The sequence below is a fragment of the Balaenoptera acutorostrata genome, chromosome 14, assembly GCF_949987535.1.
Source record: "Balaenoptera acutorostrata chromosome 14, mBalAcu1.1, whole genome shotgun sequence".
NCBI lineage: Eukaryota > Metazoa > Chordata > Mammalia > Artiodactyla > Balaenopteridae > Balaenoptera > Balaenoptera acutorostrata.
This window is the reverse complement of record NC_080077.1, coordinates 48904517-48921192: the sequence shown is the minus strand read 5'-3', so window position 1 is coordinate 48921192 and position 16676 is coordinate 48904517. Positions and strand designations below refer to the sequence as shown.

Below are 16676 nucleotides of genomic sequence, written 5' to 3'. Positions count from 1 at the left end.
CGTCCGAAGGCTGCGCAAGTGCACTTGCGTCTCACCGTTACCATAGCGACTGGTCCTCCCGATAGCAGATCTTCGCTGCCTTGTAAACATCTGAGCAACTGCAGCTCCGGAGGCCGGGATCACTGGCGGGTAACTAGGCTTTGGCGTGGGATTTTAAAACATGTGTCTTTAAAGCTGTTTATGATCTATCAGAGGTTCAGTCTCCGTTTACAGTCTCAGTACCTGGGGCGGCGGGTCAAATTCCGTTCATTCCGATTCCTCCGGACTCTGCGTTAATCTATTCAACAAGTCCTTTGTTCTAATAGAAAATAATGTCGATGAGCACAAAGAAACCCCAGACAAATAGACGTGTCAGGGTACAACCGAAACTAGGTGGTTATACAGATTGACAAAAATGGCGCTTCAGAGGCCCAACCAGTGTATGTTGAAGCTGTATGCTCCCAACCTTAACTTCTAGGCCCTCTGCAGGATTCAAAAGAAATTAAGACATAGATCCAGCTCCAGACGGCTTACAATCTGATTGAAGATACACACGAAATACTCAAAAAATTGTGACGATTTTGTGGCGCTAAGTGTAATAGGATTCAATAGAAGTCTGATGGAAGAGATGAAATTAAAACTAGGCATTTTATTTATGTACAGTGTTTAGGTGGGACAAAGGAGGAGGAGATTGAAAAATCATGTATTCCTGAAAACGACCAACTCCTAAAATTTTCAAACATTGAAAAATACTGTAAACTCTTATTGATTAATTTAGACCAGATTTCAATTAAGAACTCAAGCACTTCTTTCATAAAATTAATATTTTCCACAAAAATTCTGAGCAACTATAAAATACTAGGAAGCCTCCCCCCACCAAAAAAAAAGTTAAAATTACATGTGCAACTAATGTGTGGTAATAGGAATTGTAATATTCGATTGTTTGGAACACCTTATTCCCCTACCAATACAAATAATAGTTGTTACTGTATCTCTGATATCTGGTAAGTTTGAAGTTGCAGTGGGTGGTTTATGAGGCTGAGGCTTTCCCACATTTCCATTTAGATGTTTTTCACCTTATTACTCACATATCTTATGATTAATAGGTAACTTTTAGTCAATAATTTTTTGCATTTGCTGGATTTTACTCTTAACTGCTTATTAGTGAGCATGGAGTCAGTGTTAGAGGTGCAGTCAGGTTCCCCTAACACTTCACTTAGGTCTTAACATTAAAGTCCTAAAGTCTGGGGCTTCTAAAATTTGCAAAGCTTGGTCCAGTTTGTGAGTAGATCTGTATCTGTGAGCTATGGTGCCAGCTCATCTGGTATTCTGGCCTCTGCAGAGCTCTACCCTTCATGCAGTGGTTACGTCCTAGTCATGACTCCCTAGAGGTCATACACGGGAACAGAATTAAATTAAGAAAGTTCTAACAAGTCTCACTAAAAACTTCAGTCTGGGGAGAATCAGACTGAGAGGAAATTCTGCTTGAGAGTCAAGGTAGAACCTTACATACCAGCCACTTTAGGACTTCAGTAGAAGCAGAAGAAACATTTTAGAGTTTATACTTTCCAGGAGTCCACCTTGAAGTCATATATCTGAACATATCCTAAAGTTGAATGCACTCCTAATTAGATGGACTGAGACCTCATTGAAAATATTCAACAGACTTTCAGAAGAGCAAGCAGAACGCAGGCCACCCAGAAGGCTACACACAGCTCTCATGGAATTCTCTCTGATACACCTCCTCTGATAAAAACACAATGAAGAAGAAAATATGATTTACCTTTCAAACTCTAGCTGTGAGTGGAAGAGCAGATTTCAGATAAGTAGGAAAGAAGTCAAGGAGAATTTACCCACGGAATAGCAGAGTATGGTGGATTGGAGTATTGTTCTGAATTGTTTACTCTCTCCCTTTGCACATGACTGTGCAGTACCTCCTGGAATAGGGGTGTAGGCAGAGTATACGTCTTTGTCCTATTGGTCAGGCTTGGTCAGGTAGCTTGCTTTGGCCAGTGGAATGATATCAGGTATCAAAGGTTTTAGGGGTGCTTGCATGCTTTTGCCTCTTGGTCTTTGCTATTTTTCGTAAGAAAAACTACCTCAGGTGGCTGCTGTTTCCAAAATGATGAAGACATGGGGATCAGATCTGAATCTGCATCTCAGTTGAAATGTGGAGTACTGCTAATCCTAGCCAAACCCAGGAGAGGCAAGTGGAGAGCAGCTGAACAGCAGTCTCTCCACAGTCTTAATAAGAAAAAAGGTTTTTGGTTGAAGCTGTGAGATTTTGGGGTGCAATAGTATTGGAGCAATAGCTGTCTAACACACCAAGCAAATAGATTGGGCAAAATTTTATATGTTAAATGTGAGCAAGAGGAAAACATCATTGAAAATTATGCAAACTACTCCTGTAAAAGGAAGGAAGGATGGAAGGAAAATAGCATGTAAAAGATGAATGAAGTACATGACCTGTAAAACCTAACCTAAGGGGAAAAAAGAAAATTCATATAATTTTTGTGCTGTAGAGGAACTTATTAATAATAAGAATATGAGTTTGGTAGTACAGGAACTTAAAGACAAGATGCTAAAATAATGTATTGAGGGCTGAGTCTTGCCTTGTTTTTTTCACTACTATATCCTTAGTACTTAGAACTTTGCCTGGTGTACTATAGGTAATCAATAAATATTTGGTGAATAAATGAACTAAAATGGAAATAAAAGAGAAAGGAAACTAAAGACCAAAACATGTTAAAGGACTAATGAATAATTAGAAGCACAGAGAAGCAGACTAGAGAGCTGAAAATCAAATTACTGATTAGAAGAAAGGCTTGAGATAATCACAGAGAACACTGAGGCAAAGGACAAAGGTATAATAGCTCTTGGAAGATAATATATGTGAAACAGATAAAGACGGTTCAACGTAAGATTAATAAGTGCCCCTGAAATAGAGAACACAGCAAATTGAAGACGAAATGTTCTTATTGATATAAAAAATAATACAGGAGGAAAAATCTATAGATTAAAAGCATATACCATGTTACATGGAATAATTTCTATAGAGCAGTCAACACTAAGGGATATACCCTGGTTCAGTTACTCAGTTTTCAGAATAAAGAAAGAATTCTTTAGGTACACAGGCAAGAAACAAAAGTTGGGGGGCGGCATGGAGAAAAAACAATTAGGCTCCTTTAGATTCATCTATAGTACATTTAGTACTGGACGACATTACAAAGATGCTACAAATTTCGGAGAAGGAATAAAATGTGTTCCAAGAAAAATATACTCCTGTAGCTTTCAAAGTTGTCATTTAAATATACTTTGAATTTGTGGGCACTCTATCAATTTTTATTCCTGCTTGCACACTGCATTTCTGAGCCCATCTCTTTGTCATATAACTTGACAAACACAGCCAACAGCAGCTAACATGTTATTGGCATTCTGTCTTCCAACCTCTTCACCTAGCATTCACCAGCAAATCATCTGCTTTCTAGGTTATCACAGAGTTTTCCAAAGATTTTTCCAGTAGGTTTGCCACTGAATAGCATAGACAACTATCCTCTCAGTTTCCAATAACAATTTTCTTGACACTCGCTGCTTGACCACTATGCTGGTGACTTATATTTTATGTTTTTGTTATGGCAGTACCTAAGTCTGGACCTAAGTCTGTATAAGTCAGGATAAATTTTATTATGCTGTGGTAACAGCCAACCCCCAAATCTCAGTGGTGTAAAACAACAGTTGTTTATTTTTTGCACATGATACATATCCATTGGAGGGGGGAGTCTGGTGGCTATGCTTTATGTTATCTTCACCCTGGCACCCAAGTTGCTGAGCTACCACTATTTGATAATTCCTGTTTTTTGTGGCAAAGAGAAAGACAACTCAGGAGGGTCTTGTACTGCAATTAATGGCTGCTGTTAATTTACTGGCCAAAACTAGTCACATGGGCTCCAAGTAATCATAAGGGGACCAAGAATTACAATTTCTGGAAGACAGAAAGCCAGAAATATTTGATGAACAACATTTGTAAGTTCATCACAAGCACTCTCAAACATGACACCAAAACACAGTATCTGTGGTAGGCAGCCTCTCAGATGGTACCCAGTGATCTCTGCCTCCTAGTTTTTTTTGAACTTCTCTACAGATGATCTGCCTCCTATTTTTGTGTAATCACCTCCCATTGAGTCTGGGCTGGACCTAGTGGTTTCTTTCTAATGAATAGCGTCCAAACACAGCCCAGCAGCCATCCTGAGTTGGGGAGACAGAGGAACGAAGACAAGAATGACAGCAGACTTTCTTGTTGGAAACAATGCAAGCCAAAAAACACTGTAGAAGAATATTTAAAGTCCTTAAAAAAAACCCCACAAAATTGTTGACCTAGGATTCTATACCCAGCAAAAAGAATGTTCAAAAATGAAGATGAAGTAAAAACATTCAAAAGGTGAATGAATTAATCACCAGAAGTCCAAAACTTAAATGAAAACCTTCAGATAAAAGGAAAATTATGTTGGATGGAAATCTGGACCTACTCAAGGGGATAAGAACACTGAAAATGATAAATATGTGGGTAGATATAAAAGACTTCTCTTGAAAAATTTCCTAAAGAGATGATTGCTTAAAGAAGAACTAATAATAATGTGCTGTGGGGTTTATGGTATACGTAGATGTAAAGTACGTGATGACAAAGTAATACAGGGTGTGAGGGGGAAATAGAATATATTCTTGTAATTTTCTTGTGTTGGAAGTGGTATAATGTTATTGAAGGCAGACTGAAAAGTTAAAGATGTATACCATAAACCCTAAAGTAACCCAAAGCAAAGCAAAACAAAACAACATGCGAGTTTGTATAGCAATGAACCAATAATGGAGATAAGATAGATTCATAAAATATATTCAGCTGTTTCAAAAGTACAGAATAAGAACAAAAGGGGAACAAAAACTGATGGCACAGAGTACAAATAGTAAGAAGGCAGATTTACATTCAATCATATCTATCGCATTACATCAAAACACCCTAATTTAAAAGTCAGAGATCATCAGAGTAGATTTGTAAAAAGCAAGACTCAGCTATATACTGTTTATAAGAAAGCTACATCAGGGCTTCCCTGATGGTGCAGTGGTTGAGTATCCACCTGCCAGTGCAGGGGACACGGGTTTGATCCCTGGTCCGGGAAGATCCCTCATGGTGCGGAGCAGCTAAGCCCCTGTGCCACAACTACTGAGCCTGCGCTCTAGAGCCCACGAGCCACAACTACTGAGCCCACATGCCACAACTACTGAAGCCCGCGCGCCTAGAGCCCATACTCTGCAACAAGAGAAGCCACCACAATGAGAAGCCCGTGAACCGCAATGAAGAGTAGCTCCCACTCGCTGCAACCAGAGAAAAGCCGGCATGCAGCAACAAAGACCCAACGCAGCCAGAAACAATAAATAAATAAAATAAAATAATAAAAAAAGAAAGAAAGCTACATCAAATATAAAGTTTGAAACTAAAAATATAGGAACATTATATGAACACTAACGAATACAAAGTAGCTATATAAATTTTAGACAAAGTAGAGCAAAGAATACTACTAGCGATAAAGATATTTTATAATAATAAAAATATAAATTCATCAAGAGTACATAATGCTACTAAAAATTTATGTACCTAATGAGTTTCAAAATACGTGAAGCAAACACTGGCAGAATTGAAAAGAGAAACATATTCATAATTATAGTTGGAGATTGCAACATCTTTATTTCAATAATTGATAAACAAGTATACAGAGAATGAGTAAGAATGCAGAAGACTTGAACAACTCTGTCAACCAATTACGTGTATAGAATACGTCACCCAACAACAGCAAGATACACATTCTTTTCAAGTGTACATAGAACATTTACCAAGATAGTCCTTATTCTGGCCATAAACAGGTCTCAATAAATTTAAAAGAATTAACATAATACAAAGAATGTTCTCTGTTAACAATGGAATCTAAGAAATCAGTAACAGAGAAATAGCTGGAATATTCCCAAATATTTGAAAACAAAATATCATAGTTCTAAATAACCCATTGGTCAAAGAAGAAGCCAAAAAGGAAAATTTTAACTGAAGGAAATGAAAATAACAAAATTTCAAAATTTGTGAAATGAAGCTAAAGTACTGCTTTGATGGAGATTTATAGAATTAAATACTTATGTTAAGAAGATCAAATCAATGACCTAAGCTTCCATTTTAAGAAACTAGACGAAGAAAAGCAAATTAAACCCAAAGTAAACAGGAAAAAAGGAAATACTAAAGATTGGAGTTGAACTCGAATAAATAGAAAACAGAAAATTAATAGAGGAAAAAAATCACTGAAACCTAAATATGTTTCCCAGGAGATTAAAATTCTTTTGCGGGCTCCCTTGCTCATGAGGTAAAGTCTAAAATCTTTATCTGGGGTTCATGTTCCTGCTTGATTTAGCCTCTACTTATTCTCTCTGACCTGGTTTCTTTTTTATTTTCTCTGCTGTGGTTATGCTGGCCTTTCAGATTTTCTGTTGTCCTTTCTACTGGCACAGGACCATTGCACATGCTGTTTCCTCTGTTTGCCCCCTTCCCAACTGTCTCAGTGTCTTTGCTTCCTACCCACTTCCACCTAGTTAATGCCTACTCGTCCTTTAGATTTAGTGCTAATCTAGAGCATACCCTACCCTAACTTGTAAACTCCATTAGGGCAGACACTGTATTTGTTTTGCTCAATATTTTACCTTCAGTACTTAACACATGCCTTGCTTATGGTGGATTATCAGCAAATATTTGTGGTATGAATAAAGTAATTCTAATAATGGATATTTTCTTAGGATATGACCAGTTCAAACATTACTCTTTTTCTGTATCTCATGAATCAATATCCTGAAGATTGAAAGATCACTATTCTTGCACTTATGAGAATTAAGAGAGAGTATTTAGAGATTTCACCATTTTTTTTTTCACTATTTATACTTCACCTATTCATCCATTCCCCTGTGAAGATCTGCTGTAGAGTCAAGTTTATTTTATCTTCTGATGTATATACTCTAGTGCTGGATAGTTCCATCATTAAGGCTACTTTTTGGTTTGTCTCACTGTATCATCCATATTAAAGAAGAACCTTGGCACAACTTGTGCCAAATAAACTAGTTTAAAATGATGGTAAACTGGGGGAATTTAAGAATATTTCACATGCGAATATTTGCTTTGCAGCTTAAAGATAGTATATCAGTGATTAAAAAGTGAAATCAATGCCTCAGCACTCTGATTGAAATTTTGTACCCCAGCTGTTGGCTTTTTATTCCTCAAAACAACTCTATGATGTAGAAATTAATACCATTTTACAAACTTTTAGTGACTTGCTCAGTCTCAGAGTTAACACGGTGTTTGAATTTAAACCTAACTCCGAGGCGCTAACCCACCGTTTTCGCACTGCCACCCACACAGAAAATTCAAACTATTAAAAAAATGTTGCCATACTAAGCGTCAAATGTTTAGGTCCTAGTGATATATTAGCTAACAATGACCAGCAATTATTTCAGTTTGTCTGACTGTGACACAGTCAGTTAAATGATTTCTCTAAGCTAAGATTGTGATCAACTCTTCACAGCACCCTAGTAAGAAAGAGAAGGTAGAGTTCAGCTTTTATCTAACATCAACTTAATTATGTAAAATGCTAATTTCCTATTACATAAAGCATATGAAAACAGAACAGTGGGAACTTAGCATAAAATGTAGGTAGTAAAAAAGATTTTCATTAAATGTGAAAAATGCTCATTAGCATTTAATAGTTCAGTCATCAGCTAAGAAAACTGAAAAAAAATTGATTAGCTGAAGAGTAATGTTCTGGCTTAAGAGTTAAACTTAAGTATTACATTCAGTGAGGTAAGCTGTTGATATAGAAACTGGGAGAGAAAGGGCAGTCCAGAAGATAAGTTTCAGCTTGTTGCTGGAACTACAAATTGAGACATTTTATGCTCTAGCAGGTAGGGAACTATATGAAAGAATCTCTGATGTCATAATTCCTTGGTGTCACTGGGATATTTTATCATCATTCATTTGGTGAAGATGTTATAAACGGAGAACTCAGGGCCCAGGGAACAGAATAGAGAGGACAGTGTAAGATGTATTCTTCCTTTCTCATTATTCCTGTCACTTGGGAATTTCAAGCGTCTTTTGAGGAAACAGGAGAGAAGAGGTAGTCCAGGCATTAGAGAGAGGGTTTAGAGAGTCCTACATAGGAAGAACGATAAAGAAATTTGTAAAGGTGCAGTTTGAGGCTTTTGGCATGGGACAAGGACATGTCTAGATTGGATTAATTTGGGTTATTAGTTAAGGGAAAGTCTGGAAGACAAAGGTAATGAGAATAGGATATAAAGTGAGGAGAATCTCATGAGATTTTGTGCAGATTGATTAGACTGTCGGTTTAGAATAGATACAGATAAAGTAATTCATAGATTAAAATATTTAATGTTGGAAAATAAACAAGGCAATGACAACAAGAATAAAACCTTCACACAAACTTTAGAGACAATTTTTTAGCTAGGTTTCAGCTTGTTGCTGGAGCTATGAATCGTGATATTTTATTTGTTAGCAGGTAGGAAACTATGTGAAAGAATCTTCTGGTGTCAGAATTTCTGGGTGTCACTGGAACATTTGATCATCATTCCTTTGGCAATTCCAGCCTTCTCTGGAAGGTCAGTAGAAGCAATTGATTTATTCACCTCTACAGGAATCAGACTCGGCCTATTTTGGTAAGTCTGTGTATCCTTGATCAAGTTAGCTGAAGCTTAATACTTACATATGATAGCTAGTTATACTAAACCATAGTTTTTACTATGGTTTTACTAACTTGTCATTGAACATAACACTTTTTTCTTCGATAATGGACACACAGTCTATAACAACTATTATATAATATTCAAATTCCAAAACTTTTAATAATTTAGTTTTATTATTACCACAATAAACACTTACTTATTAGGCATAGAATACTGCCCTAGGCATAAGAAAGTTATAAGACATTTTTCATTTTTCCTGCCCTTTGCTGAAGACATGTAAATTTATACAAGATAGAGCTATTGATTACCCACTGTGTCCCAGACACTGTTCTAGGTATTAAGGATTTAATCACTGGTGACAAAGACAGACATGGAATGGGAGTGGGGGGGACAATGATAAAGCAAAAACATTTACAAAAAAATTAGAGCACTGGTTCTCAACAGGGGGAGATTTTTCTCCCCTTTTCTACCAAGTGCTATTTGGCAATGTCTGGAGATATTTTTGCCGCAGCTTTGTGGTGGGGTGCTACTGGCATGTGAGTGATGAGTGGAGGCCTTGGATGCTGCAAAACTTCCTACAATGCGCGGGACAGTCTCCTCCCTCCTAAACAAAAAGTTACATGACCCTAAATGTCAATGGTGTCAGAGTTGAGAAATCCTGAATTAGAGCGATGATAACTGTTATAAAGCAGAAGTAGAGTGCTAAGAAAACATATAATGGAGGGGTTATAAAAATCTTCTCCGAGAAAGTGACATTTAAATTCACACTTAATGAATGAGTTGGCCCTAACAAGTAAAGAGTGGGAGCAGTGAGGTGGGGAAGAATTCCAAGCAGAGGCAACAGTAGGCAGTGAGGAGCTTATTTTGTGTAGTTGTGTGTGTGTATGTGTATCATATATAGCGTATGTATCTCATATATACATTACATTGCATATGTGTATGTATATATTTAATCATGCTCAGTAGTATCTGCTGAGTAATAGCAGTTAACATTTATTGAGCCTGTACTACATGTTAGGCACTGCATTTCACATGTATTACTTTATTTAATCCCCATTATTACCCTGGAGGTAGATAATATTATTAAGCTCAGTTTATCTTTGAGAAGCATACTTGGTTAAGTACCTTGCCTAAGATCACATAGTTGGGAAGAGCCAGAGCCAGGGTTTGAATCCAGGTCAGTCCAGCTCTTCCAAGGCACTTTCTTAACTAATGCACTGTAAATGTAGAGAGGCAGGGGTTAACAAATAACCACCAGGAGGAGAAGGAATAGCTGTAGATATCAGGCAGATGTGAAACTCTTGTACTTCAAAGGAAGACAAGGGTTTAGATAGGCAGAGAGGCAGTGGGAGCTCAAGCTTGTCAATTGCCATAACCATTCAAAGGAAAACAATTTTTTTTCACATAACATAAATGGACTTCAGTTATGTTAACCATAGGGCACAGTTTACTTTATCATCTAGTGGCTATTTTATATTTGCTCAAGACTTAAAATTGAATGTAAGGGAGAGTTGTATAATAGAGTATTTATGTACTTTTATAGATATTTAAATATGTCGTTTTCAGAATGTTTCTATATGCCTATAGCAAAATTAATATTAAGAATTTCAAAGAACTATTTGAAAACAACTCATCCCCCCTCTCCATTATTTTAACTTTCTAATCTAGGTTTTCAGTGAATTATGCCTTTTCGGTTTGGGATCCAGCCAAGGAGGTTTCCAATGGAAGGGGGAGACCCTTCAGTTGGGCTGGAGCCTGGGCTGAGCTCCAATGCTTCCTGTAACGGGAAAGAGATGTTACCAAGCAGGTAAAAAGTCTTCTTGTCCTAACAACTGAGGAGATGTGTAATGGCTATCATCAATGCAAGCTTTAGCTGACATTCAATTAGTAAGAAAGAAGCCTAGGAGCATTGCTGTTATTAAATTAGTTTTACCAGAGCCTAGGTTTTCTTAGCATAGAGTCTGTATATTGTAAGTCTGAATGATAGACCAATTTTGGGGGGTAAATATTTAGCTAGTTTTTTGCTAATAGTTTCAAGATTATATAACATTAAATCAAATAAGCAAACCTTTAGTGCTATTATGTGCAGGGCACTGTGCTAGGCATAAGGCTACAAAATATGAAAAAGACTCAGACCTCAGAGTCAGTGTCACTTTGGCTTTGACTTGACCTTTGGCAGAAGGAGAGTGATATAGAGGTGAAGATTCTATTTTTGCAAAATTGAGGAAAACTATAATAGGATTTATTCCACTTTTCTTCTGTTTACCATAGTACATTGTTTGATTTCTCATGGCTTGGAATTTTCAGAACACAGATTTAAGCTTAATAAGGTAGGTACTTTAAACATCAGAGTTATTCAAGGATAAAATAGGCTACTTCGGGAAATACTGATTAGTAGTCTTTAGAAATGTTTAAGGTTGGGTTATTATTTGATGGGGATGTTGGAAAGGAAATTCAAGCACTAGGTGTATTTTTAGACTAGATGTTATTTAAGGGCTCTTTTAAACCTGAGATCCTATCAACATTTGAATAGTATGTGGAATAGTATGTTCAGTTTTATATTTTTCCACAAATATTCTAGTTTTTAAATCACTCAACTGGAGTGATTTTAAGGTGCATATATGTATGAATTGCCATAGTATTATCACTTATGTTTACAACCATGCACTCCCCCCTGCCCCACTTTTCTTTGCCATTTAGAAATCCCTGCATACCTTTCAAAAGAACATCTGGAGGGTTATCTTTGTATTTATAAGTTTCTTTTGATTAAATGTATGGTACAACATTTAACAACAATTTCTTTGCAATGTAAGTCTAAAATGTCTGCCTCATTAGTGCCACTCTGTTATATTTTGTGACATTCAGAGATTTCAAAAAGACTTAAAACAGCTGAATATACACTCAAACTTTGGTTCTCTGAAAAAAGTTTCCTTTTTTATATCTAAGTACATGTCATTTGCTCTTTTATTTAGGCAACTCCGAAGATGCCCTGGAAATCATTGCCTGACAATAACTGATGTTCCCATCACTGTCTTTGCAACAATGCGAAAGCCACCTGCACAAAGCAGCAAGGAAATGCATCCTAAATAGCGTCATTAAGTCTTTTGTAGAGGTTTGACTAAGTCAAGGGTAATGGACCAGTATCATCTTATGATCTGGTAAGCAAATAAAAGTGGTGGCACCTTTGGATGGTGACAGTAGTTGAAATATTTACTTTTTGTAGGGAAAGACCAGAATGTAGTCTGTAAAACATGTGTAGTGATAAGCCATCAGTTATGTTTGATAGATAAGACAGAATAATATTTCACAATTAGAAAGTGCCTTAGAGATCATCTTGCTCACAGTGGATCATTAATATCAACAATTCACAATGAAGCTTAAGCCACCTTGATTATCAGTCAGGAAGGGCACATTCTAAATGCTTAATGTGTTTTGGGCTGATTTCCTTTGCTTATTTTTGGGTTGCTACTTAGCTGAATCCTTTCACTTGAATACCCTAAGCCAGTTTCTGTCTTTCTGTCTTTTGATAATGTTCTGCCCAGGAATGATTATATTGGGTGAGAAATGGAGCCCTGTGGGTTATGCATTTTGAAATAATACCCAAGACTGAAGGAAATTCTTAGTCCATGGTTAATCTGCAAAGCATATACACTGCTATCATATGGGAGCTCAGGTTATTGGTTAAATTTATTATAATGAGGTCAAGGCTGTGAGTCTAACCCCTATTTTTCCAGGAAAAATGATGTCTCATCATCACACTATTACCTCAAGTCCCAGCCAGTCATCTTGAAATTGTCCACAGTTAGTATTGAGAAACCTCAGATGGATCTTTTTATTTGATTAGACGTAAGGCTCAGTTTTGAGGTGTAGGCCAGCTCTTTCTGTTTTCTTTTTCTTCTTGTAATAGTTCCAAGAAACTCAGCTTGCTTTCTTTTCCTCTTGATGGTTGCCACCCTTCATCCCATGAAATTTTTTTTTCTTCAAAAGACAGACTTTAGTATCAGATATAGTTTCCCCAGTTTCTTGTCTACTTTTCTGCTCCTGAAGAAATATATATATATTTATATATATATAAGCCTTTTTAAGTGAAAGGTTTATTAGCTTATAATTACTTGCACATAGATGCATGTGTGCTACATGAGGTGAAAAGAAAATCTTTTCATCAGGGATTTATAAATGGAGAAATTCTGAGAGCTCACACAGTGCTAGGAGATGTTTGAATTCCAACCAGCCAGAGTGGAAAGACCTTATTGAACCTGTGGGGCATTGAGTAGAGTCCTCAGAAAGGTCATGTCTTAGTAGGAGGTCTAAACTAGCACTAGATTAAAGGTTAATGTATACTAACTTTAACAAAGTTTAAAAATAAGACTTGAGAGAATCAAGATGATCCATGAGTAACTTAATTATTTGCCAAATAAAAATTTAATACTCCTCAAAGGAAGAGAAAAAAATCCATAAAGGAAATTGCCCAAGGCTGGGGAAAGAATCATGGGAAAGGAGAAAGGAGTAATGAAAAATTCCTCAGAGCTCATACAAGGCTGGGAATAATTTGTGATTCAACCATAGTGGAAAGAGCTTTTAATATATGGAGTAGAGTCCTCAGTGAGATATTGCCTCATTGGGGGTAGGTTTGGAGTGGAGGATAGCTTTAGACTGAAGGCTGCTCTGGACCTGCCCTAACAAAGCTTAAGAGCAAGAGTGGAAAGGGTCAAACTGATTCCAAGTAACTAAATTGCATCCAAGGAGGGAAAAAAACCCTCACAATTTAAAGAACTACAGTGAAATCCAGCACCAAAAATGTAAAATTCACAATGATTGGTGTCCAATAAAAAATTACCAGGCATGCAAAAAAGAAGGAAAATGCAGTCCATAGTCAAGAGAATCATTAGTCAATAGAAACAGATTCAGAGTGCTGGATGATAGCATTAGCAGACAAGCTACCATAAGTGTTCAAGTAGTAGATGAAAGCATAATCACCATGAAGAGAGAAATGGAAGGTATAAAACGGACCCAACTGAACTTCTAGTGATGAAAAATACAATATCTGAAATAAAAATGTACACTGAATGGGATCAAGAACAGATTATACACTGGAGAAGAAAAGATTAATGAACTTGAAGACATAGCTATACAAATTATCCAGAATGAAATATGAAGGAAAAAAGACTGGAAAAAAGAGCATAAATTTTGTGTTTTAATAGCAAGCAGTCTAACATATATGTAAGTAGCTTCCCAGAAGGAGGGAGGACAATAGAAAAATACTTGAAGAAATAATGGCCACATTTTTTCCAGATTTGATGAAAACTATAAATTCACAGGTCCAAGTAGCTTAACTGACCCCAAAGAAAATAGACATGAATAAAACAAAACAAACAAAAAGCCATATAATTAAATTGTCTAAAAACCAGGGATAAAGAGAACATCTTAAAACCCAATAGAACAAAAGGACATATTCATTCAGAGGAACAACAACAACAAAAAGAATGAGAGCACTTTTAATCAGAAAGCATGCAGGCAAGAAGGCAATGAAGTCATATCTTTAAAGTATCTCTCAAAAATGGTGAAGTAAGGACTTTTCATCACCAGCAGATCAGTACTATAAGACATGTTAAAGGAAGTTTTTTCAGGCAGAAAAAAATACTAGATGGAAATTTGTATAAGGAAATAAAGAGCACCAGAAACAGAAAATATGTGGGTAAATATAAAAGACTTTTTCTCATTTTTAAACATTTATTTAACAGGCAAATGACTGTTTAAAGCAAAAATAATAACAATAATTTATATAAAAGTATAATGTATGGTAACAATAGCAAAAAAGACAGGAGGAGGAAAATGGAAGTTTACTTTTGTAAGTGTCTTAGATGATTTATGAAATGGCATAATAGTATTTGAAGATTGATTGTGATGAGGTAAATATGTAATTGTAAACTTTAGATTTATCTCTAAAAGCAAACAGTAACAGAGGGCTAATACACCAGTCAGGGAGATTAAATGGAATAAATATCACTCAATTAATCCTAAAGAAGGCAGGAAAAGAGGCAAAAAGAACAAAGATAATAGATGTAAACCAAACCATATTGACATTTGCATTAATTACAAAAGGTGTAAACACTTCAATTAAAAGACAGATTATGAGATTGGCTAGAAAAGAGGATGGTGTTTACATGAACCTATGTTAAGAGTCTCATGCTGTACTGATTGAGCTAACCAGGCACTACATGAACCTACTTTAAATTAAAAGTATAAAAGGATAAAAATAGATATCCCATGTAAACATTAATCAAAAGGAAGTTGGAGTAGCTATATTAATAATAGACAAGAAGATTTTAGAGCAAGGAATACTACCAGAAATAAAGAGGGACATTTCATGATGATAAAAGGGTCATACAATCTTAAATGTTATGCAGAGCTTCAAAGTACATGAATCAAAAACTGATGGAAAGAACAAATAACTCCACATTTATAGCTTCACATTTTTCAACAACTGGTAGTAGAACAACAGTACAGCAGAATACTATACATTCTTTTCAAGCACACATGGAAAATTTACCAAGAATAGACCATGTTATAGGCAACAAAACAAAGTATGCAGAGTGTGCAAAGTATGTTCCACAACAGAATTAAATTCGGATTCAACAAAAAAATGTCTGGAGACTCTCCAAATATTGGAATACTAAATAAAACACTTTCAAACAACTCATGAATAAAAGAAGAAATTACAGAAGAAATTAGAAAGTATTTTGAACTGAATGAAAATGAAAACAACGTATCAAATGCATGGGGTACAACTAAAGTAGTGCTTAGAATTAAAGCCTTAAATTCTTTCATCAGAAAAGAAGAAATGTCGGGGAATTCTCTGGTGGTCCAGTGGTTAGGACTCCAAGCTTCCACTGCAGGGGGCATGGGTTCAAGCCCTGGTTGGGGAACTGAGATCCCCACATGCTGCATGGTGTGACCAAAAGAAAAAAAAAGAAAAAAGAAATGTCTCAAGTCAATTAATCTAAACATTAACCTTAAAAAAGAAGAAAAGATGAGCAAACTAAACCCAAAATAAGCAGAAAGAAAGAAATAAGATGAAAAAATTAATGAAATAAAAGACAGGTAAATAATAGAGAATAATCAATGAAACCAAAATCTGGTTCTTTGATAAGACCAATAAAATTGATAACCTCTAGGCAGAATTAACAGGAAAAAAAGGACACAGATTACTGGTATCAGGAATGAGAGTGGGACTTCACTGCAAATTTTAAACATTAAGAGGATAAATAGAGTTTTTCACTGGTATGAATTCTTTAGTCTTCTAAGGCTTCTACCTTGAATAAATGCCTTCCCATATTCCTTACATTCCTAGGCAGGAGCTTTCTGTGAAGGGAATATTATAAACAGTCTGAGGGCAACCCTGTGGCATCATGCTTTCATAACCTTCCTTTAGGTTGACATCAGCTCACGAATCATCCATCTTTAGACATGATCATTTGAAAACGTGTTCTCTGAGGTTGCTGATTTAGCTCACTGTAAACTCACTGTGGTCTGGCTGGGCTAGTGAGGGACTCAGTGCTAAGCAGCTACCATCACTACACTTCCTTCCTTGAGGGATTCAGTTGCTATTCTTCTGGTTGGTAGTGTCATGTTACATTCCTCTTCGGTGTGAGCCTCTCTGTCACATGATTTGGCAGATTAGCAGGCTTTCACCCCTAAAACTCATCTATGCTCTGCCCACCCCATCCTGCCCCCTAGCAGTATCCTCTGTGAATGGTGTCCTCTGGTGTTGTGAGGTTTATAAACTGAGTGGCCTTATCCATGGTAGCCAATCTTTTCCTCTACTTTTCAGGACTTGAAAGGTTACCAAAGACTTGAGGGAATGCTTCTTGTCTCTCTGATCAGCTATGCTATTTTTTCCCCTAGTCTTCTCTCCATATCTT

At 36.4% G+C, this 16676-nt stretch overlaps 1 protein-coding gene across 5 annotated transcripts; it reads left to right on the top strand.

Moving 5' to 3' along the window:
• Nucleotides 1–9: 9 nt before the first annotated feature.
• Nucleotides 10–11940, top strand: FAM229B (family with sequence similarity 229 member B). 5 transcript variants are annotated; one of them, XM_057528168.1, is made up of 4 exons: nt 10–129; nt 8571–8670; nt 10423–10561; nt 11727–11940. In XM_057528168.1, exons 3-4 carry the CDS (start codon nt 10437–10439, stop codon nt 11842–11844), a joined length of 243 nt encoding a protein of 80 aa, XP_057384151.1. In that variant the 5' UTR covers nt 10–129; nt 8571–8670; nt 10423–10436; the 3' UTR covers nt 11845–11940. The 5 variants fall into 5 exon arrangements, with proteins under 5 accessions (XP_057384151.1, XP_007190781.1, XP_007190782.1 ...); XM_007190719.2 differs by having other exon boundaries at nt 8571–8727; XM_007190720.2 differs by having other exon boundaries at nt 31–129; nt 8568–8670.
• The last annotated feature ends 4736 nt before the right edge of the window (nt 11941–16676 follow it).